Source organism: Drosophila novamexicana, unplaced genomic scaffold (genome assembly GCF_003285875.2).
Source record: "Drosophila novamexicana strain 15010-1031.04,08,12 unplaced genomic scaffold, DnovRS2.1 tig00000193-arrow-pilon, whole genome shotgun sequence".
NCBI classification, from domain to species: Eukaryota; Metazoa; Arthropoda; class Insecta; order Diptera; family Drosophilidae; genus Drosophila; species Drosophila novamexicana.
Window position 1 is genome coordinate 5978114 of NW_020824787.1, and position 23594 is coordinate 6001707.

A 23594-nucleotide genomic window follows, 5' to 3' on the forward strand; every position below is an offset into this window, starting at 1 on the left:
TTACATACAAAGGAAGTAAGAGAAATGTATTTTAAATTATAGAAGCGACTCTTCCACTTAAAGCATATAATTTATCAAATCAGTTTAATTTATTTTTATTTAATTTATAAATATTTTTAATTACATACTAGGAACTCTTGATATTCATATTTCTGCTAGCTTTAAGATGCTTAGTTTTGACTTCTGATTCACCGAAGCATCGGTGGTTCAGTGGTAGAATGCTCGCCTGCCACGCGGGCGGCCCGGGTTCGATTCCCGGCCGATGCAAAGTTATCTTTTTATATTTTTTTTATGTACAAACGCGATATTTAAAATATAAACTAATTCAAGCCGATGCCTGCTTATGGCCTACTTCAGTTGGTTTATGAATTTGTTGTTATACTTATGCAGTCACTGCCATGGTATTTTAAATAATCTTTGAATTATTTAAACACATGTTAATATACATACAATTGTATTTTTTTTTGTTAGTGCATGTTAGGCACTAACGGTCCATAGTTTAGTCAAGTGAATTTTGCAAAAAATAAAATAACTGTGGACTTGGCACATATAAAACTTAACTTTTCAAGTAAAAATTTTGTTTTTAATTTGCCGAAAGCTTAACACTATAAATTTTGATCGCCAATTTATAGAAGCATCGGTGGTTCAGTGGTAGAATGCTCGCCTGCCACGCGGGCGGCCCGGGTTCGATTCCCGGCCGATGCAAAAATCTATTTTGTATTTTATTAATGCAAAGTAGTATCATTTTTTTTTGTAAATTGAATTATTTATAAGTCTTCGCAAATGCTTACCATGCTCTGAAGAGCTCCAAGTGCCTTATGGAATTGATTTCTTGTGCGTTGTCAAATGTATTTGATATTCTTTGAAGCTGTTGCTCTTGAAGGCGTCGGCACAAGCCGAACACTCGTAGATAAACTTGCCCGGATGTTTGCCCGTCTTGACAATGTGTTTGCGTAAATTGTCCATGCTGCTGCACTGGAAGTCGCAGTGGGGGCACTGATGGGGCTTCTCCCCGGTGTGGCGACGCATGTGACGGTTCAGATGACCCTTGATGCGCGCCCTGAACTCGCACTGATCGCACGAGAACCATTTGCCACCCTCGCCCATCTCTGGCTCGGCTGCATGCGACTTGAGATGCCTGCAGAAAAATAGGGAGTAGAGAAAACTGTTAAGTATTCGCGCACTGCAAAGCCATATTTAAAATCTTTGGCTTGATTAGACGGTAAATTCCAGTGGCGGCTGTCCCCCAGCAACGCAGCCAGCAACTAATTGCTAATTTCGCATTCGAATCGCACGCTTGAAATCAAAATACAAAATACGAGTAAGTTCGCAACGACTTTGGGCAAACCAAAAGAACGCCACCGATCTTTACCGGCACCGGGACAGGCAGCGGCACCAGTAGCCAACACCAAGACCCAATACCCTCAGATGGAGATCAGTTTTGTAAACAGCGGCAAAGCGCATTCGGAAACGATCGCTCGCAGGGTTAGGCTCTGGACGCTGCGGCCAATGGGATATACAAAACATCCTAATATATTAAGAATGCTTATTCAATGGATAGTTAGATATGCTTAAATATGTTATGTGATTATCACGTCATAATACAGTAACTGGTGCATTTTTCTAGGGTAAAAACGAAAAAACAGAACGGAATTTTTCTCAACGAACAAACAAGCACAACTTATCAAGGACTCTTTGCTTGACCCGAACTTGTATGTCATATATATATTTTTAAAATATATTTAAGTAACGTGTCTCGCTGATCTTTGAACCTATATGCCCGAACGAAGCGACTGCTATACAAGACTGAAGGGTGCACACAGTTACGCGCCTTCAATTACGACCCGATGCCGGTTCGGGCTTTTCGAGCTGTGGTCGACTCCCCTGTGCCCAGAAGCGGGATCGAGGCCTGCGGCTGACGCTCATTTGTTGCTGGTGTTGTTGTCCACTCCACTTATCAGCTACTGTCCAAACCGAGGACTCACAATTAATTGCCAATGTTCTGCGTGGTCGCCGAATCGGAATCTGTGTGAAATCTCAGGCACAGCTACAGAGGCGGGGGTGGGGACGGGAGCGAGGGCGAGGGCGAGGGCAACCCTAGCGCGGCTCATGCGCAGTCGGTAGGCTTAATTAGCGGCAAGTAATGTTGCCGCTGTTGCAGTTGCAGCTTCGTGCTTGGCAGCAAGTTGTAGGAGTTGCCTCCACCTCCGCCAGCTCCTACTCCTCCTCCAACCGCTCCCGATTCCTTCCCTCGGTGCGTCGTCTCAGGCGTCGCTTTGAGCGGCGTCCGGCAATGCCGACAACCCATCGAACGTCCGAAACGAGGCCGAAACTGGACGCGTTTTGGCCAGCCTTTGAATTCCTGGACAAACTCCGCTCTTTTCTTTCTTTTGATAGCTAATTGAAGATCTCGACTGCCAGTTAAGCGCGTCACAACAGTGTCTGTGTGTGCTTGTGTATTTTAGTCGAATTTTGTGGGATTTATGCATGCCTGACAACTTAACCTACAGAACAAAACATTTTTAATGAGCTCAGTTGTGGCGTTGTGGACAATCCCCCAAATTGGGCGGAAGCAGTTCAAGTTGACCCCCCTAACCGCAAAGTGTCAAAGATTTGTCTGTATTCAATTGTTCTCTTATAGAATTCAGCTTCAGCTTGCAACTCAAATCAGATTACCCATGATTTTTCCACCCGTTTTAATGGATTTTTCAAGTTTATATGTAAGGGTACTATTTGTATAATATATGTATAAATAAAATGTAATATTTGATTTATTTGAATACAAGTACAATAATTGTACTTCAGGTTTTCAACCATTTCCACATTTCTGCCACACTCAATTTGTGGAATAGAGAAAGAATTGTCCTTTGTTTCGTGAACGTGTTCAGCAACAGATCCCCAACGACCATAATGCAGCGTTTCTACAGTATTTCGGCATAATACAATACAAATAGTTAACTATAGAAGTGTACTCCGCATAACTATCCAGCTATTCGATATTAAATATTCAAATTCTGCGCAACAGCAACAAAAGACGCAAAAGTTGTCCCCCATCAAAGCGATCGTAGCGATGCGTCGCAATGCTGCAAGACGAATACCCATTTATTCAACTCCCAGTTGCAGCAACTATATGAGAGTGTGTGTGAGCGTGTGTGTCTGTCTGTGTGTGTGTGTGTGTGTGTGAGTGTGATGCAGTGGGGCGGACAGCTGCACAGTGGCAGGCAACGGTGGCAGTGGCAGTGGCAATGCCAATGCCGGCAATTGGCCAAAAGTCCGCGAACGTTGCGCCATTCGGATGCGGATCGACGCTGTCGCTGCGTCCATGCGAGGGAGGAGGGGCAGGCGGCGCAGTGGCAGAGACGGGTGAAGCGGTTGGAGCAGCAGCAGCTGCTGCCGCTTCATTTCCAAATAGCCATTCACGTCGCGTATCTTTGGGGCCAGTAGAGAGCGCAGTGGAAATATTACAAGAATTCAATGTGCATATCAAAGGCGATCGATAAGTCACGATTTTGTGGTACGACTCGGTCGACTCTCGATCCGATCCGTTTGGCTGCCTGCTCCGCAGCTCTTTGACTGCGATTGGCACTGCCCAGTCAGCAGCTCCTTTCAGTGGTTGCTGCTGCTGCCGCTGCTGCTGCTGCAGTTGTTATTGTTGTTGTTCTCATCAATTTATGCAATTGCAATTCAAAGTCTGCAATTATGGATGACATTTTGCTCTTGTTGCTCCTTTTTATTACCATTTCCATTTGCTGTTTGTTTTTTGTTTTTTTCTTTTGAGAAATTTAAATTCGTGTAGAAAATGTCGCTCGTTTATTTTGTGCGCTTGGCAATTGTATTTGACTTCATCGGTAAATCCAGATTAGCATTTTGTAGATTAGTAATAGCGCTCCGTCATGGCGTCAGGAGTAGGCCTCGACCTCACCCTATCGAGTATCGCTCGAATGGGAATTGAGCTCGATTGGTATGTAGTCCATTTATTATTACCTTTTGATTATTTGGAAACATTTTCAAGAAAACGAATAAATTCTGCAGCCTCTTCTTTAGACGACAAGCGGATTGTAAAAGTCGCCGTTTCGAATGGTAAAAATGGTTGAATATGGAATTTGGTGTGCGTAAGATTGAAATTTAAATACATTTTGTTGTTTGAATACAAATCTATTCGATTGTAAATTCACTCATATATACTCTGTACTCATTTTATTGTCAAGTTTTAAGTTTGCATATACATGCAAACATGTTTGTTTTGTATATATGCAACCATGAATAAATATATATATATATATATGCATGTATGTATGAATGCATTTCTGCATATAGAAATATATGCATGCGTATTTACATGTTTGTGTGCATGTCTGCAAATGATGTACGCATGTTTGAGCATGTTTATTTGTATTTATGCATGTTTGTCTGTATTTATTCAAACATGTATACATACATACATGCATACATACGTACATCCTACAAACATATTCACTCCTGACTATATCACCAACACACTTGTTAGGCACATACTAAAAATTAATCAAATACTGCAGGGCCTACTTGAATTCATGAGAATCGAGTAGTAGAGCACTTGGTAGAAATTTGTTTTATTTAATTTTGCAGCACAGCTACAAATAAGCTTGGCCTGCGTTTGTTATTAGAAAAAAACATGCATGCACACATATATGCATAAATACATGCATGCATTCACTAACACACACACGCCCACACACAAATGTATAATACGTACATGCCTACGTACACATTTCCCACCCCCCTAAACCCGGTCAAATCCCATCCGATTTCCACGAGGTTTGGCTCTTTGTTTCTTTATCTTATAGGTATCACGACAGGAGCGGGGTATATCCGCTAGTGTTATATAAATACTCAATGCAGTATAAATCCTAATATGTATGTAATATTGTATATATATTTTAGGCCTTTTCACTCACCTCTTCAAGTGCAGCTCACTTTTGCCCACATAGTTGCAGTTTTCGTGTTCACACTTGTGACTGCCCTTGGCATGAGATATAAGATGGGTTTTGAGAGCCTCCGGCGTAAGGCCCGCATATGAACAGTCCTCGTGTTGGCACCGAAATTGACGTTCCACCGAAGCGTGGCTCATCTCGTGCAGCTTAAGTGAGTATCTAAAATTAAATTACAAGATTGATTTAAGAGTCGGTGGGAGAAATCTGTGTGACGCTCTACGTCACATTGTTCGCTTTTATTTTATATGTTTCGCATTTTATTAGAAAATTGTTTAATTACATTAAATCAAAGCAAAAGTAATTCGCACCAGAGTCACGTCCCATTCGCCTAGGCCGTCCCGTCAGACAGCCGGCACGTTCGGCACAGGGACACAAACCTGGACGGACCTAGGCCACGTCCACACCAAAAAGGAACACAGTAGTCGTCGTCGGCCCACAAACCAAATGCAAACTCGTTGGCAAAACTTTTGTGCACATCAATTACGGATGCTAATTAATCGAAACAGCTGAGAGTCGTCGTCGTCGTCGCCGACTTTAAAAAGAGTCTAACATTCGGGACGCTTTATTTGCATTTGTTTAAAGAGCAAGATTTGGGAAGAAGAATTAAACAGTTGTGCTTGGGATATGAGATCAGAATATATAGAGGAAATGACAGTATAGAAATAATTTAGTTTGTTTCTTTTTAATGTAGATTTAAATAGTTTATCCCAACTATTTTATAGCATTTTATTTTTTTGATTTAATGCATTAAATTGGGTTTACTTCTGTTTAATTTGTTGATCAGTTTAATTGCCATGTTGTCAGATGATAAAGATAAAGGAGTATTTCACATTAAATATATTTTAGTTTGTGTAACTAAAGGAATTGCGGGTAGATTTAAATTTAAGACGGGTGCGAAATGGACGGGAAAGTTTTGTTTAGAATTTGAAGCAAGAAACTTAGATCCGACCAAGGCCGGGCTATACGCGGTAGGTGTAGTAAATCAAATTAGAATATAAGTACAACGAATAATAGAGAAAATGAGGTACTATAATTAAATAAAAATTCTTTTGTATATTTGAAGTTTGTAGGAACCGTCAGAAAGACCTCAGATGAGTAAAGCCAGATCTACTATTTCTACTTAATATCGCTCGAAAAGTAATTATATTTAGACTAATAATGTAAATGGAATTGTCATTGAGTTAGTAAACGATTTGTGCAACAGAATTCTTAATGTTATTTTAGGGCAAATAAATGAAAGGTAATGGAAGAGCAGCTATGCGCATAAATATTGAAAGTGTTAATTTCCGTTGTTCATTTGGAATTTATGCGGCGTTGGCTCTTGAAAAAGATTCTTCTTAATAATGCGCGACATTAACAAAGTTTCAATCTTTAATCTAAATTCCTCTTAACGGCAACAATGCCAGGAAAAGCAACAGCAGAGATATGGCTATAAGGAATAGTGGGCTCAATGGCACGAAAGGGGCGGCTGGGTGTGGCCTGTGCTGGTGTTGGCGACATTGTCATGCATTTCTAATGATGCCGTCGCGTGGGCGGCAACAACAGCAGCAGCAGCAGGAGCAGGAGGAGCAGGAGCAACATCCTCGTCGACGGCGACGGCGGCGTTGATATGTGAAATGTCACTTTGTATGGAGTTTGAATAGCAACGAGTATGACAACGACAACAGGATGACGGGCGTGCTGCGAGGAGCACGGCTGGGGAGTCAACGTTTGTCCAAGGCGTTGCCAGCCGTTTGAGACGTTGACAAAAGGATGCCATTTCACCTGCAGGAGTTTGCCGTAAATTGTTGTTGTTGCTGTTGCTGCCATTCACTGGGATAATGGTGCCGCCAGCAACAACATAATGCTGAGAGAAAAGCAAAGCGAATTAGATGCAACAGCAACGGGAACAGCAACAAAATTATCTTTTGCTCGGTTCGTTCCTGCCTTGTATTTTCAGTTATAACATTAACTTTTATTTGCTCAGCTGCATTTTACAGAGCTGCGTGCCCCGTCCCGACCCGCCCCACCATGGACAGCTTCTCAGCTCAGTTCTCAGCGATTTCCACAACTCGAAGAACTTCTCCAGCTTTAATTCGCCGTCTGTCCCGCTGATTCGTTTGCTTCTGCTGTTGTCTGATATATTTTCACGGCACAGGCCCCAAGGACATTAGCGTAAATTAAATTAAATTGTGCGCCGAGCCAATTTGCCCAGTTGTCAGCTGAAACTGGAAGAATATCTACATATAAGCGCATAAGCCTGCATCCATGTATTCCGTATTTATACGATCAAAACAATTGCTACTTTTTATAATCGATAAGTCTGTGACTTAATTATTTATCTAATTATTAAGCATAGGAACGTCTTTTTGTTGCAGGCTGTGTATATATTTTGGAATCAGTCGATTATGTCTATTGTCCAGCTATATAGCTAACATAGGAATAATGGGACGGCAGTAAAATTTCTTTATCATGAATGCTTTCTTTTTTATAAAAGCATTGATCCAAGCAGAATATTATCTAAATCGTATTACTATATCATATATAGCTATATAGGCAGAATCATACAATAAGTTATTTACAAGTCCTAGCATGATTTATACGCAAAATCTTATCAAAATCGGACTACAATACTTTTCTCTATAGGCAGAATGTTTAAACCAATGAGTTTTATGGAAAACCTATCTATTTGTCAGGATATCTTGGCCAATTTAGTTTGGGGTATGGCCAGGATAGAAGTTCCTTTAAGTTGTACACAAATAATATTCTAAAAGGCATTTTCTAATAATACAATTTAAAAGAATATGCATAGATGTGGCCTTTAAGAAGCCCAAGATCTACACAAGTTTAAGGTTCAGAAGTGCATTTAAAATCTAAACACGCCCAGCATTGAGGCGCCGCCTTTCAATACGGATGCGAATGCGGATGCTGATGCGGATGCGGATGGTGGTTCCGATGCAGCGAAGCTTCGTTGCGATTAGTTGACGAAACGTTTCACGCCCGGCGACGAAAACTTTGCCCTTTTGTTCTGCAGTCAATGGGTGTGGATGGGCGACGGACGACGGGCTGGGTTAGGCGGATCTGGGAAGCGGATGGTGGGTGGGTTTTAAAAGACGAACTGGGGCGTCTCTGGGAATCAGTCGAGCAGCAGCTGCACGCGGCAAAGAAGCTGTTTGGCTTTGGTGTTGTGTCAACTTTTGCACGCCATCCATTAGCAGCGCGGCGAGACGGCGGCTGGGGAATGCAATAGCAAAGGACAACTGGCAGGAAGCCCAAGAAGCTGAGCAAACATGATGCGGCTGCGGATGCGCGGGCGGGTGCATGGGGACTGCGAGCTGCGGCAGGTGCAAATGTATCCTGCTGCTCATTGTCAGCTGCATGCGAAGAAGGTGCCACTATCTCTCTCCCTCTCGTTCTGGCTCTCTGTGCGGCATGTCTTAGACAATCGCATGTGTGTGCTGGAGTGTGGGCTGTTGCTTGGGTTTTTGGCCAAAGTCTGGGCGACTGCCACCCGTCGCAGTCAATGTTGTTGCGCTGGCATTGTTGTTCCCAAAACTCGCATAAATATTTATGACAGTCTCTCTCTTGCTTGTCGCGTCGTGTCTTGTCTTGGGCTCTGCCTTGTTCTGGGCGGGTAAGTTTTGTGCCGCGGGTGTTAGTCACCAGTGCAGCGACTGCTTCCGGTGTCAGTCACAAGGATGTGCTCAACTTTTGCCAGCCCCCAAGCCCCCCAGCACCCAGGCAAACCAAACCCAACCCCACCAAGCTCAATAGCCATAACCCCTTATCCACAGCCTCAGCCAGCTTGCCATTTCTTGGCCAACTTTCATGTAATTGGTACGTAAGTCTTGTGCCGTCTTTTCAGTTCCCAAGTTGTTGTTCGCTTGTGCGACATTAGCTGGATTTTGATGGCTCGTCCTGTGTTGCATGTGAAATTAGTTACGGGGGCGTGGCTGCACATTTATGCCATGTGTAATTAGGGAAGTGCCCAACACCTTTCAACATTGCGCGTTTGCCTTTTGCCGCTTATCTGGCTGGCAGCCCAAAACTTGATGCTGTACAAGTATCTTCGCCGGAAATTACCGTTAAATGTCACCCTTGCACTTGTACTCTACACACACACACACACGCACGCTGCTTGCCTCAAGGGGCATGCCCCATCTTCGCAGTGCATTCCTATTAATACCGCAGCAAGCTTCAAGTTCTTAATGTGCAAAAATGTGCCCGAGCTTCGGATTAGTTGTACGCTGTGAGCCAAATCTATTTTAATCTTGTTTACTTTTATGAACATTCAAAGAATTCCATCTGGCTATAAAAGTACATAGGTATTATCCTGCCTAGGCCGTGTCCGCTTAAAAGAGATGCCGCACAAATAACCGAAATGGCGGAAAATTAAAAATTAAAATGGATCTGGGCAAGATAACCAGAAAAACAGATGACATTATTCAAACAAAAACTTATTTTTGACCGATTATTCCTAGGAGTTTATGTACCAGAAAGAGAGCCTTGCGATATCTTCGACACGTCAAAGATGTAATACTCTTGTGGACATTAGTGAAGTTCGCAAATGCTGAGTTTGATCAACTCGGCTGTTGATCTAGATTGATTCTAGATAATCTAGAATATATTTGCTTAATGGGGTCGGGATGTCTCCTTCTATATTGCATGACATGAGTATAATAGCCTCTTCAAGGTTATAATAATATCATATCCAAATTTGTATCAAGACCCAAGTCGGTCATGTCTGAAACTGAAAGACCCTTTGCTTGAAGTTAATTTTCGACTTTGTTTGTTTAAATAAACACTCAAACACTCAGACATGCATATTTATTTATAATATCGAACATATGTACGAAAGAAGCCCTTGCTTACGATTCGAATTGCTTCTCGCAAATAAAGTTGTATGCATCCTCGCAATCGGCATCGTTCATGTCATATGAAAATCTCTTGCGCAATCCGACGCAATCATCGTGACTATACTCGTCATTTGGCTCTCCGCTGCCCCACTTCAGAAAGGTTGCATTCAGGCCAGTGGTGATAGATTGAAATGTGCCCTCCACGGCAAGATCATTGATATCCACCCAATAATTGTCTTTGCTCAGCTTATTCTTAAGTGCATCCAGCTCAGTTTCGCTCTGCAGACTCGCCAGGTGTCCGTCCAGGCTGTGGCATTTATGCAATGCTCCGAACCAGTCCATTTTCAAATTGTTTTCGATAAAATAGTATTTGTCTCCAATTTGCTTAAATGGAGCTGTGTCCACAGGTCGCAATTTTTTCTTATTTAAATTGTTTTCGAAAGTGTCAAACCTTTCGTTCAACAGTGTTTCCACATTGTTCAGCTTATTTAGCTCATATTTATTCGGTCTCCACTTGTGCATCGCTATCGCATGCTCCAACAGGGGCTTCACGAGTCCAAAGCATTCGCCTTCCCTGAGAGCTCTCGGTTGAATCTCCTCCAGAGAATCCTGTAACACCGCGCACAGTTTTGAAATTATCTCTTACAATTGGGAAGCTTAACTTACAGAGACTGAATCGCTGCTGCCATGTGCTGCCAGGAACGTGATTAGAAGGCCAACAAAGATCTCCTTCATATTTCACTATATATATTTTTGCTTTCTTCTACAGACGGACAGCAGAAAACTGAATCATCCGGTTAAATAAACTGCCTTATATATTCTTTATCCGGAAGTATTCGTTCGCGTGAAATGGTCGCAATCTGTGTAGTATGTGTGGAATCACAATTTCAGGGGGACTATTAGATAAGGTCACATATTACGCAAGGTCGTTGAATATTTTCCTTATTGTTATCAGACTGTGCCGACTTTCAAGGTCTTACAATTTTGTATGCCTCTTTAATGCATTTATTCTTTAAAGTCTACGTTTCTACACACGTGATCTAATAAATATGGCGGCTGGTGTAACCCGACACTGCGCGGCTGTTTCTTTATAAATTCATGAAATTTTACATAGATCTTCTTCCATGGCAAAATATTCTGCTCTCAACGTCATTTTCATCTAAATCATCATTTACGAGCAAATGTCTGCAATGGTATTAAATCTTCTACGTGTCTCTTTCTCGTCGATTTACGAAATTATTCAGTCAAGAGAAAGAAACATACCTGACTTCTTATTGCTGTTAAGAATCTAACTGCCAAATTTTGGAATCTCTAGCTCTAATAATCCAGAAAAGTGTGATGAAAAGACTAGAGATAAAAATCGATATTTATCGATCTTAGGGAATTGGGATGTATTCTCAAAAAAAAATAATAGCTTGTTCTGAATACCTTATTAGAAAGTGTTCACCAAAAATTCAAAGATGCATCCGCTTTCGTTATATTTAAAGATTTACATAACTGCAGTATCATATATTCTGTTTATAAGTATTTTTAATGAGAACAGGGTACGTATACCAATCATTTTCTGTAACTTAAGATACACTACAAAATAAAATAAAATATAATACAAATGCATGCAATTTCTAAACATTTTATGCCCACATCCCAAAAATCTGCTAATTAAAAATGCTGAAAGCAATAAACGGAAACAAGCCTCAGGACTTGGTGCAATGGATCCGTAATTTACTTGCTCATATGAAAATGTCATATAATTTACCCACCCCATACTTGCAGTATTCCCGAAATAGTTTGGACTCGGCGCGGGTAGCAAGAAATGCAGCAGAAAAAGCTCTGCAAATGAAAATTGGGGAAGCGCGCATTTTGCATTAATTAAAAATTCCAAGCGAAAAGCGATTGCTGCAAGTGCAAAATAAGTAACCAAAAATAACTCATTAAGTGCTGGACATTCTCGGCACACACACACACACACACACACACACACACACACACACACACACACACACAAGCACACATTTGTGGCACATATGGCAGGACTGCAACTGGACCTGCCACCCGCCACAAAGTATGCAATGCACTCGCAAATCAAGCCTGCGGCTATGCCACCAAAAAGTGCAATCGTCCTGCCGAAAAAATAAACAGAATCAACAAAAGATATATACTAGCATGCTGCAGCGAGCGGGCACAACATGCGGCACATGTTATTTGCAGCTCTCCAGCCAGCCAAAGAAAATAAAAAATAAAAATAAATAAAATAAAATACAATATTATAGTCCTTTGCTTAACTTTTGTTTTGTTGTTTTTACGGATTAGGATATGCCAACGGCAATTGTTTGGTTGTATGTAATAGGAATAAAGACATTCTAAATGCACTGCTTAAAATCAGTTTTATTTAATTAGATTATTAAAATGCGATTTCATGGTGGCTTCTAAATTGCCAGTTGAGCTGAGTTCATAAATTTGCCAATTTCTTCAATTTTTGCTCACTTTAGTAGCTTTTATGAATGCCTTAATAAAATGGGCTTGTTTATAGTACAAAATGGATTATATTCTGCTACATTTTAAATACATAAAATTAGCCTAGCCTTGGGAGTTATCAAAGCTAGCAAGCTATCAAGTCAATACTCCAAATATTTACAAATGGATAAAATATTATTGCAAAAACTTATTATATGTGCAAAAATCCTTTGCACAACTCTGCCTCATATTTGGGTATTTAATCAAGGGTTATTTTTGTTCTGAGAATTTTGTGGTATGCATTTTCCTTCTTTAACTAAGTCGACTAATTGACTTTATACAGTACTAGAAAGAGTTTGATGTGGTTTGCAAAGTAGTTTTAAATATTATATATCATTCACTGCATTGTGAAGACCTCGAAATCGAGATATGTTCGTTCAAGAACATTCTTGCATGAAAATTTCCTGCATAGCAATGCCTCTTTTCCAGCTAGCTGTATTTATTATCGTCTGACTCACAGGATTACTGTCGGAATGCCATTAGCCTCGACAGATCCAAATCTGGCCATCCAATTACGTTTCAGCCATAACCAATCATAACTTGCTCAGTCTCCACAGTGACGACGTCCACAAGTATACACATACACATATATATCCATATATAGCCAAGCCCATATTCCATAGTTGATGCGATGCTCGCTGCCAAGTTGCAACTAATTCCTTAAGCAAACATTAAGTTGAATTGCAGCGAGTCGCCGGAACAGGCAACGGATCTGAGACTGAGTCGGACTGGGAATAGCTGGATGCATAAAGCAAGCGTATGGCAGCTGGAGACTGAGAAAGAGACAGGAACAGAGACAGGGATAGTGACTGGTGCAGAGAGTTTTCCACTTTTCAAGTGATTATTTGAAAAATTTATTAAAATGCTCATTTGAAGTTATTGTCGTGCGCGCTTGATGTAGATACTTTGCTTTTACGACTAACGAGACCGAGTGGCCGGCAAGGAGTCGACTCGCAGATCAACTCTGAGACAGTCGCCGCGAAAGAGCGAAATGGCTAGAGAAAGATAACAGAGAGAGGGGCGAAAAGGAGCCGCACAAAGTTTCAGCACCCCCCAGTCGAGAAAAGGACGCGACGCCTTCATCGACTCCGTCTCCGTCGTCGTCCTCGTCGTCGTCGTCAGTCATGTCAACAGCGCAGCGCAGCTCACTTCCGGAATTCCAGACTTGAACTAACTCAACTTTTACGGCTGCTGGCTGCTAGCTGCTGGTTAGCCGGGGTCCTGTGCGGATACTTTGCCAACATCAGCATCAGCATCAGTCTAAAGTTTCTGTCGTAGTCGTCGTCGCCATCGCCATCGTCCTCGTCGTTGGGCAATTCACTTTTATTGAAATGGCGTGCAATGTTCTGTTCTGTTTGGCTGGATACGGAATCGGATTCTTTTGGCTGGGGCGCGACGCGGCGCGGCTTCGTTTCGTTTCGCATTTCCAATTCGTTGTTGCCTCTTCTGCTCATTTCGTCTACCCTTCCAGAGGTTATAATAATTTTGATACCACATGTGTTTCCGCAGCCTTAAAATGATATATATTTTAGATCGGACAGTTAAGATCCGGGCTCGAGTTTCAGGCGCTTGGTGTTGAGATGCCTTTCAAAAGTTGGTGTGATAGTTAAAACACTATAATAATATTTTAGATCAGACCGATGGACTGAGTTTATATGATGATGATCTATATATCTGTCAATTTTCAAGCTTTCTAGATGAGAGATTGTGCCAAAGAGATTGAACCAAAAGTTAGCCGGATTTACCCATATCATTTGTCGATCTGACATGAAAAACTTTACATTTATTCAAATATTTGAGTACTCCCATATTTGCTAAATGTCCGCAAGGGTATTTAATCTTTAGCACTTTGCAGTTGAGGTTTCTTCTTGTTTCTTTTATGTCTGCGCTTTTAGTTTATTTTATTTTGTATTTTAAGTCATTCCTATGCTGCATCATTCGCTGTCCGGGAGTTGGTTCTGTTGATGGCACAAAGTGCAGTGCAATTCATTTTAATGGTAGCTTTCCATAGCCCCTGACCCAGCCCATGAGCCCATACACCGCCCGGTCCTGTCCAGTCCAGCTGTTCGTTCCGTCACTTGAGAGTCAATTTCAGAAAACTTGATTTCCCATTTCCAATGCCAGCGCCAATCCGACGATTTAAGGGATTGCCTTGGATTCCTACTCAACGCTCGCTGTGCATTCATTCATTTTTATGAATCTGCGAAATTGACTCGGACATTGTTCGGTTTGCGGTCGAAGGCAGAACAGAACAGAACAGAACAGAATACGGAACGGAATACGGAACGTGTTGTGGGTTGCCTCGTCTCATTTGAAGCTCGCTCCATTTCCAATCGCAGCTGTTGATGGTCATTGGCAAGCTTTTGGCTCTGTAACTGGCAGCCGCATTGAAGGTTCTTGCTTTTGTTGCATGTGGCATGCCCTCATGAGCATCACGTCAGAATGCATAACATATATCAAGTGTCCATGGGCTGAGCTTTTAAAGAACTCTAGAGAAACTTGTTGGGCTGACTGGGTAAGTGTATTGCATTGGCAGCAACAAATAAGAATTTAATATAAATCAATTTCATTATATATTTAGAGCACAAGATAAATAATAAAACCAGGATATATATATAGTGATATACCTAAATCTCTTCGGTGTTCCCAGCTGATATGTTCTAATTAGATTGATTAATATTTATATAAAAAATACATTTTTCTTTATTTTTTTTTTATTATTTTTGTTCATCATTGTTGTTCGGCATCATACGATTTTTCGCTGCCAAGACTCGAACTCGATACTTCACTTCGAGTAATGCTTTTCATTGACTTGTTTTTATTGCTGTTCTCATCCATTTTAGGCAGAAGGAAGTATTCCCAACTATTTTTGTTAAGCATCAATAACCGAGTCCATCTGGCCATGTCCGTTTGATTATACGTTTGTCTGCTGAAGGTCCTCTTAGTGGCCGTGTTGCACGAGTTCTTTTAAAAGCATTGATAGCTTGCCCGTTTTTTAGTAATCGATAAGAATGAAAGATTGATAAGAATCGAAGATTGACCAAAATCGATAAGAGTTAAGAATGGAAACGGATACAGATCTTCGATTATTGCCCTTGCAAGGTATACACATATCAAGTTTACTTCAACCTTTTGAAACCTCGTTCCCTTTCCACAAAATCAAATATAGAAAATTTCCAATAAGAGCGTTATAGATAAATTTTCCGGTAATGCAATGGGAGCTTGTGGATTTTCCAGCTATAAGCAGACTGAGTGGCGATCCGACATTTGACGCCGAAGAACTGAGAACTTTGGTAGGACTTAATTAGATATAAGATTTAAGATTATAAATGAAATAAGCAAAAAATATTTATTGTGCATATTTGTAGATACATTCGTTCATTTTCTTCACTCGTCGAGTATCTCGCAGACGAAATAGTTATTCTTCTCACATTGGACGTCATACATAAAATAACTAGACCCATCCTCACGTTTACGGATTTCGACGCAATCCTCGTCATTGTCTTTGTTATCGGGTTCAGTTTCATCCCACTTCAGGAAAGACGCATCCTTGCCAGAGGTTAACGATTGGTATTGTCCCTCCTGGCTAAGGTCATTGATATCGACCCAAAAGCCGTGCTTTGAAGCATTGTTGTTCGCCTTGAGGCCCTCGATTTTTTCAGTTATTGTATTGAAAACGTCTTCATTTTTCACATTGGCCAAATGCCCGCCTAGCGATCGACATACATGAGCTGCTCCAATCCAGTTGTTCTTATATTCCTCTTCAAGGAAATAAATTTCCCGGCTCTTATTACTTTTATCATCAGCTGGTTCTTTCAGATTTTCAAGCTTCTCAAACCTCTCATTCACCAAAAGCGTAATTTTCGCCAACGCCTTGTGGGCACTCGTCTCGAACGCATAGCCCTGCTCATCGAATCGGTTCTGCATTTTGATCGTATAATCGATCAAGGGCCTAACGAGCTTAAAGCAACCACTGGAATTGCGTCTTCTAACTGGCGCAAGTTCCACGAATTCCTGCGGGACGGCAAACACACTTAAGATAATCTACAGGTTAATTGGACAGTTGAACTCACATCACTATCGTAACAGATTCCTTGATGGACCAGAATGGAGATTAGAAATGCTACCAATATGACTTTCATTTTAAATATATATAGTAGTCCACAAAAAGCCCGCAGAAAACTGATGCATTCATGAAGACAATCTGCTTTATATATCAACTTATTGCGGAAGTGGAGATTTGCTTTTAGCAAATAGTTTCCGTCTGATGTGTGAAATTATACATTCAATTATAGATTCCATTTTAGCTGATTTAGATCAAGGTGTTACGCAAGCCTGTTACAATTTTATTCCTTATCCGAATCGATAATTTGTTATGCATATTAAAAACAGCCAGCGTTATGCAAATGAAATGAGAAATTACTCTTGAAGCATATCCAAAATCGGTCTGCAGTCATTTTATCGAAAATACATTTCATTGGAGTCTCAGCTAAGTGTGAAACACAATCGGGTGAAGAAAATAATAAAGTTTCAAGCAAACTTATTCATAATTTATTACGCTTTAGCAGGATATATTGCAAAAGTCAATATTTGTATTCATTTTTAACAGGTTAAAGGTATAATGTTTAAAATTGAAATGGTTTGAAATTTGCTCCCATAGCATGTTCAGACTTTAGATATATAAATCCGTAGAAACGAATATTGTCTTTCATTTTCTCGATGGCTCGAATCCTAAGCTACGTGCTGAGTGAGTAATCCGCCGATTAGCCCAGCGTTCTGAACCAGCTAAAAACTTTGTAGAAAAGGAACCCTTTATCGGATCTAAAGGGAAGCTTCTACGCAAATTTCATCTTTCTAGACCTTTCTATTTAAGCTAAACGTTGGGCACTTCATGCTAGTAATAAATATTTTAAATTTATCACAATGCCTGAAATGTCTTGTGTGCACACACTTAGAGGTATATATTAAATCAATTAGAATTTAAATAAAATAAAATAAATCAGTCTGAACTAGTAATCAATTAATATCCCTTATAGGGTACTTACTTTTTTGCCAGTATTTTGCCGCAGGTGCCACACTGAAATTTCGTCTTGGACACAGTCGGCTTCCGTTTAGCTGTTGTCTTGGTTGCTGCCGTCTGATCCCGATGGCCATGCATGGTGGCCATGTGATTCTTAAGGTTGTGTCTTCTGGCGAACTTTGCCAAGCACTCGGCGCATTCGAAGATGCGCTCGTCCGTGTGATTGCGCAAATGGGCACGCAGCGAGTGCTTGCGGAACTGTTTGGGACAGAGCGGGCATTGCAGCAGCTCGTCCTTGCCCATGGAGGAGCCGCGTGTATGGAAGAAACGATGATAGAGCAGATCCGACTCGTATTGAGCGCTGAAGCTGCACTGATCGCAGTCCCAGTACTTGGACTGGGCGGGAGCTGGCGCAGCTGTGGAGCTGGAGGCGATGGGCTGGCAGCTGCGCGTGTGGCGACCCAGCGCTTGGGCGGACTGAAAGCTGAGGCCACAGCTGAGGCAGGCATGATTGTCCATGGGATGTGACTCCCTGCGATGCTGGATCAGGGCCTGCGGTGTGTCAAAGCTAAGCTGGCAGCTGGCGCATTGACTCACCAGGCGGCGCCTCTTGGAGCTGGCCACTGCTGCAGCTGCTGCTGCCGTCGGCTTTTCAGGCTGCCGCTCCTCCAGCACCTCGCGCAGCATGTGCTCAATCTCGCGCTCCGGTTGAGTGCTAGATTTGCGGCTGGGCTGGCGACTCGCACGCCGCTTGTGCTGCATGAGGCTGCGATGGCGACGCGCCTCCAGCGGCGTCTCGAACTCCAGACGGCAAAGGGCACAGTAGTATTTGGCCAGGCGATGCTTGTGCTTCTCGTGCCGCTGCAGAGCCACTCGCGATCTCTGTGCAGCGCCACAAATCCCGCAACGAAAGCGGCACTGATAGTCATCGGAAGCGCTGCCCGTGGCCACCATTCCGGCGTGCTCCGTCGCAAAGTGACGCCTCAACTGAACATTGTATAGGAAACTGGCGCTGCACACGGAGCAGCTCAGCTGCCGGCGCTGGGCAATGCAAACGGGCACCGATCGATTGATGGCGAACAGCACCTCCATGTGCGTATTGCCCAGCAGATGCTGCCACATCTCCTCGTTGCTCGCGCACTCAAACTGGCAGTAGCTGCACCAGAAGCTGCCGCCCAGTCGAGTGGTGAGCTCCATATGGGCAGAGGAGCGCCAATGTGCCTGCAAGTTGGGTACACAAAATAAATCAGTTATCGATATCATGGCAGGTAAAAATATCGTCCTATATCTGATCATCTAATACTTCGGGAGGCAGTTGCTTATCAATCGGTGAGTGTTATCGATAACATTTATACAAAATTTCCTTTTTATCAACAAATATATACTCCGCGTATAAGAACAACTAAATCTAATCCTCTGATCAAGTATGCATATATAAAAAGAGTATGCCTTACTTTTCTTTAAATGAACGTTGAACAATTTCACCTGTAAGGGTGGAAAACGAGTGGAAAGGTATACATTGGAAGTTATTTTTTGTGCAATTCGACGATTATATGCAATCCACCACAAAGCGCGCAATATTGGTGGAAAAGAGATAAAGTTAATCAAAAGAAGTTTGCCTTCGAATTAGTTTAATACCAAACAAATACTTTGTATAGTCTTTAAAACTGAGCCTCGTACCTGGAAAGAGTGCTCCGTGTTTGCATAGAAGCGGCAGGGCAGGCACTGGAAGGGCGCCTGTCGCACTATGCTGCCCATGTGCTCCAGTATGGAGTGCAGGGAATTCTGGCGGCGCAGCTGTGTTTGCTGCTGCTGCAGGCGTCGATAGTGATAGTGCGAGATCAGGTGCTTGCCCATGAGATGGCGGGCCATGCTGTGGCGGCACAGCTCGCAGCGTAGCAGATTGGCGCGACGCCGGCGACGGCGCTGCAGCTGGTCCGCCGGCGCTGGCTCAAAGTCCTTGGTGAGCGTTAGATTGGCGCCCTCGAGATTGGCCTGCTCCAGCTGGCACTCAGCCTCGGCGCGGCGCTGATGGTAGCCGCTGCGCAGATGCTGCTCGTAGTTGAGACGCGTCTTGAGGCGCCGGCAGCAGATGTTGCACCAATAGCTGGCCCCCGGCTGCTGCAGCTTGGTCAGATCGATGTTTTCGCGGTACTCCAGCTGCTTGCTGCCCGGCACCCACTTGCCGTGCGTATGCTCAGCGGGCGGATGGTCGTGCGGATCTTCGGGCGCCTCGTCCCAGCTGGGCGAGATGCGCTCCAGATGCGTGTGTCGTAACTGAGGACGATGTTCCGGTTTCCATTTACCACCCGTGTGCGTGGCGGGCACGGTCGGCGGGGAATGCCGCGAATGACGCGCATCGTAATCCTCGTCAGCATCGTGATCGTGCTCGTGCTCGTGCTCATTATCGTGTTCGTGCTCATGATCTGCATCATCGTCTTCCCCATCAAAATCATCGGGCTCGTCGTCATCCTCCTCCTCCTCGCTGGCTTCTGGTGAGTGCACGAATTTGAGCGGCTTGAAGTCGGATACCTCGTGTTCCCGCATCGCCTTCAGCAATGGATCTGAGCAGCTGCTGGCCGAGTGCCAGCTCTGTTCTTCCTTGGCTCCTCGCTCCGGGCGTGCGCCTGTCTTGCCTCCCGTTGAGACGCTTTGCAGCTGCAGCGAAGAAAAGAACACATCGGCGCCCAGCTCGTAAGTCGGATCATAGGCCTCTGTCAGGGACTTGGATGTTTTTCCGCCATGACTGGCGGTCGTCTTGCGCAGGTAACTGCTCGGCGCCTCCGGCTCTGCAAAGTGGAAGCCGTCATAGCTGTGCTCCAAGTTGGAGCGACTCATGATCGTGGATGACGACACGTGCTCGGTACGAGTCGACGTCGTCACCGTGGTCGGAGCCACCACTTGCTTCGCCGCACGATCATTTCCTAAACAATTCTGTTTGCGGTGCTCAATGTATTTACTCAGACCCACAATGGTCGCATTGCATTTAATGCACAGGTGAGTGTCCTCCAGATCATCCGATTCGGCGTTCATTATTGTAATCTGCAAGGCGAGAAAGCTAAGAGATCAGCTTGATGGCAGGTACTTTAATTATCAAATAGGTAAATCAAAATACGTGATCTTGTTAAATTTAATTCCTACTTTAAAAAAAAAAATTAAATAAAGAGATAGACTCTAACCATGACCATTTCCGGCCAGATATGGAAATATATGAACTTCCCAAGATGCGTAGCTAAGTCCTATTCCTTTTTTTTGCCCCCCTTTTTTCTGACTGCCCTGAGGCTATTTTGATTGAGTGCATAAAATAGACTGTCTGATTTATTGAGATCTCGTCGGAACAGTCTTTATGCCAAGCCAAACTAAGCTCTCATCGCATCGTTGGGCAATCGGCAAATAAACAGAGACCGTCTAAATGCTGGCCCGGAGTGCAATGCATCCTGCCGGGTCATATTTCAAGCCCAGTTTATTCATTAGCTGGCAGCTCGCATGTAGCCAACTGTAAGGGGCGTGTGGGAGGGGCGCAGATGGGGGTCGCCATCGTCAACAGCCAATCCTGTTGCCCATCCCTGTTGCATCAACATCACCACAGCGTTGACATGCCGGCGCGCCTGTGCGTGTGCTCCTGTGCCCGGGCCTGTGCCTGTTCCTGTCCATGTGCCTGTTCCGGCCAGCCCGCACCGTTCCGTCCCGACCCGCTGCTGTTTTGTGTTCCTGTTTATGTCCGTGTCCGCCTGTTGGCATTGCGGCCTGTCAGAAATGAAGTTTATTGCGTCTGTGTAGCGTACGTGTCGCGCTCTATACCTCTCTCACTCACTCGCACTCACTCTCTCTCCCCTTCTCTCTCTCTCGCTCGAGGCTTACGCCTCGCGATGCTAAATGTAAAAGTGTCATTTCCGCCATATGTGAGCGCGATGAACGATGCGTCGCTGTCGACGTTGACGGCGACGTCGACGCTGGCGCTATTGTTGCCGTTGTTAATAATTTCACAGTACAATTGCAGCAACAACAACAAGAAGAAGAAGAACAACAACAGCAGCAGCAGCAACAATCAGCGGCAGCAGTTGGCAGTGGCTGCTGTTGGAATTTATACAAACGAGGCCCATGTCTGAGGTTAAATACGAAAAACATAACAATTCGCACAGCCCCCAGCCCAACAAGCACTCTCTCTCGCTCTCTCACTCTCTCTCTCTCTCCATGTGCGTGGGCGGATGTCAAGGCATTTGGCGCTGCCGTTGATGATATGAACGTGAAACTGAACGTGCATGTTGGATATTGTTGAATACCGTAATATGGGATATATGGCAACGCCGCCTGCTATGCTTTCAACCGTCTAACGAGGACGCGCGACAGGCACCATATTGAGCCAGACTGTTCTAACCGTTCCATTGTTGATGCTGTTCGAGTGATAAACGCGCGTTTGTTTAATAATTAACGTGCCTTGGCACACATGCACAGTTATTCCTTCGAGTACCCTCCCGCACTCTCCCTCTCTCTCTCTCTGTCTCTCTCTCTCTTTCTAGTCAGCTAACTATTGTGAGCTGTTTGGCTCTCACCAATTTTTATATGCCTAATTAGCGGGCTGTCTGATTTTCAACAGTGTGGCAACACTTGGGCCACTTGCGTGTGTGAGTATGCGTCGTGTGCGTCTAGTGATTCATGATAATTGCTTATTACACATACAAATATTTACACGCCTCCAGTGTGCGTCGTAGGCGTTTAAACAACTAATTGCCATCTAATTGCACATATCCTGCAATTTATGTGCTGAGTACCAGGCTCAAAGTCAAAGTCAAGACAAGCGATTCGAAATTAATGAGACACCTGCGAAGGAAATGCCCAAATGTGAAGCTGACACAAATGACATAAATAAGTTTAAGGGTTTACACTGAGACAGGCATCATTTTCTATACTCATTAAAAGATGGTATTGAGGGTATGTTCCAGTTCTGCCAGTGTATGTAACATGCAACAAATACTACTGCATAAATAGTTCAATTTCGAAGAGTTAGCTCCATAAGTCGAATGCAATTTGTACCTTGTTGTTGTTTACCTGTTTTCTAAAATTCATGGCCTTAGATTTCTTTAAGATTTACTATCCGATCGGCTTCGAAAACAACTAAATGAAAAATCACTTGATACGAGTTTTCTTTGTTCATGGCTTGACCTCCAAATCAATTTGGCATCTAAATATGGCAACATTATTCTTTGGTCAAAATTCTTGTAAAAATGGTATGGTAAAAATAATGTTATTAAAAAAAAGTAGTAATAGCTATAATTAATAATTTTTATTAATAAAATGAAATATTCCAATTTTAGTGATGTTTAAAACGAACTCTCAAAAGTATGCTATTCAAAATTTTAAAACAAATTAGGCGTATTATGGCATATAAAAAATATAAATATTATTATTTATATTTTGTTGGTTAAAATGTTTAAGCAGAGCAAACGAATGAATGCAAATGCATTCGATTGAGAAAAATGTTTAATAAGTAAAAAACATTCGCACATGCGGATATGCGAGTGATTACAATGTGTATATGTGTGTAGTTAGTGGCACATACATACTCATAGAGCGCACTTATATTGAGGAATTAAATAATAAAAGCAGTTAAGAGCTGCACAAGCACAATTGTGCCATTATTTGCATTTGTGACAACAACGACGACGACGACGACGACCAATGGCAACGGCACCCATCAACAACAATAAAAGCAATGGCAATACCAACAGCAACAACAGCAACAACAACAACACACAGAGCAACAAAACAAGGGAACACAACATTGTTGAGGCCATCATCAGCAAGCAGAGCAATGCGACAGGCTGGCAAATGCCTGGGACAATGTGGACGAGAAATCCTCGTGGTTGTTTGATTCGAAAATTGAGTTTTAGCGGCGCAAATAAAAATAAAACTTAGAACAGCAACAGCAGCAACAGCAACAACAACAACAACAAGAACAACAAGAAAAGCTTAACCATTAAAAAGGAGTTATCACCCAATTTAGCACCACAAGCGCGAAATAACGCACACAAAGACATGCACACGAGCATATGGATACAGAAGGCACGGGTAAATGTTGTTCTGCTGTGGCAAGTGGGCTGCGCGGGGGCGGGTGTAGGTGGCTTCTAACTCGACATGTTTGTGCAACCCATCGGCGTCAGTTGAACACCAAATAGACATACTGTACAACATGGCATTTATGTCAAACCCAAGCGGTCCCCTATATAAATGGGCTTGTGGGCGGCAAATCTG

General features: G+C 43.0%; 4 protein-coding genes and 2 non-coding genes across 6 annotated transcripts; 2 read left to right on the forward strand and 4 right to left on the reverse strand.

Moving 5' to 3' along the window:
* Window positions 1-35: 35 nt before the first annotated feature.
* Window positions 36-20446, reverse strand: LOC115759090 (zinc finger protein Xfin). The gene is made up of 5 exons (XM_030699924.1): window positions 19023-20446; window positions 17368-18563; window positions 4938-5132; window positions 792-1138; window positions 36-710 (listed from the first exon to the last, which is right to left on the reverse strand). The coding sequence occupies exons 1-4, from the start codon at window positions 20373-20375 to the stop codon at window positions 817-819; spliced, it is 3066 nt and encodes a 1021-aa protein (XP_030555784.1). The 5' UTR covers window positions 20376-20446; the 3' UTR covers window positions 36-710; window positions 792-816.
* On the forward strand, window positions 197-267 carry Trnag-gcc. The gene has a single exon. It is a non-coding gene; the product is annotated as a tRNA-Gly (tRNA).
* Window positions 635-705, forward strand: Trnag-gcc. The gene has a single exon. It is a non-coding gene; the product is annotated as a tRNA-Gly (tRNA).
* LOC115759089 (C-type lectin 37Db-like) lies at window positions 9763-10580 on the reverse strand. The gene is made up of 2 exons (XM_030699923.1): window positions 10475-10580; window positions 9763-10417 (listed from the first exon to the last, which is right to left on the reverse strand). The coding sequence occupies exons 1-2, from the start codon at window positions 10541-10543 to the stop codon at window positions 9821-9823; spliced, it is 666 nt and encodes a 221-aa protein (XP_030555783.1). The 5' UTR covers window positions 10544-10580; the 3' UTR covers window positions 9763-9820.
* LOC115759088 (collectin-11-like) lies at window positions 15653-16497 on the reverse strand. Its single transcript, XM_030699922.1, has 2 exons — window positions 16396-16497; window positions 15653-16336 (listed from the first exon to the last, which is right to left on the reverse strand). The coding sequence occupies exons 1-2, from the start codon at window positions 16462-16464 to the stop codon at window positions 15710-15712; spliced, it is 696 nt and encodes a 231-aa protein (XP_030555782.1). The 5' UTR covers window positions 16465-16497; the 3' UTR covers window positions 15653-15709.
* Window positions 20447-20524: 78 nt separating the features above from the next.
* LOC115759290 lies at window positions 20525-21233 on the reverse strand. The gene is made up of 2 exons (XM_030700191.1): window positions 21157-21233; window positions 20525-21089 (listed from the first exon to the last, which is right to left on the reverse strand). The coding sequence occupies exons 1-2, from the start codon at window positions 21231-21233 to the stop codon at window positions 20813-20815; spliced, it is 354 nt and encodes a 117-aa protein (XP_030556051.1). The 3' UTR covers window positions 20525-20812.
* Window positions 21234-23594: the final 2361 nt, after the last annotated feature.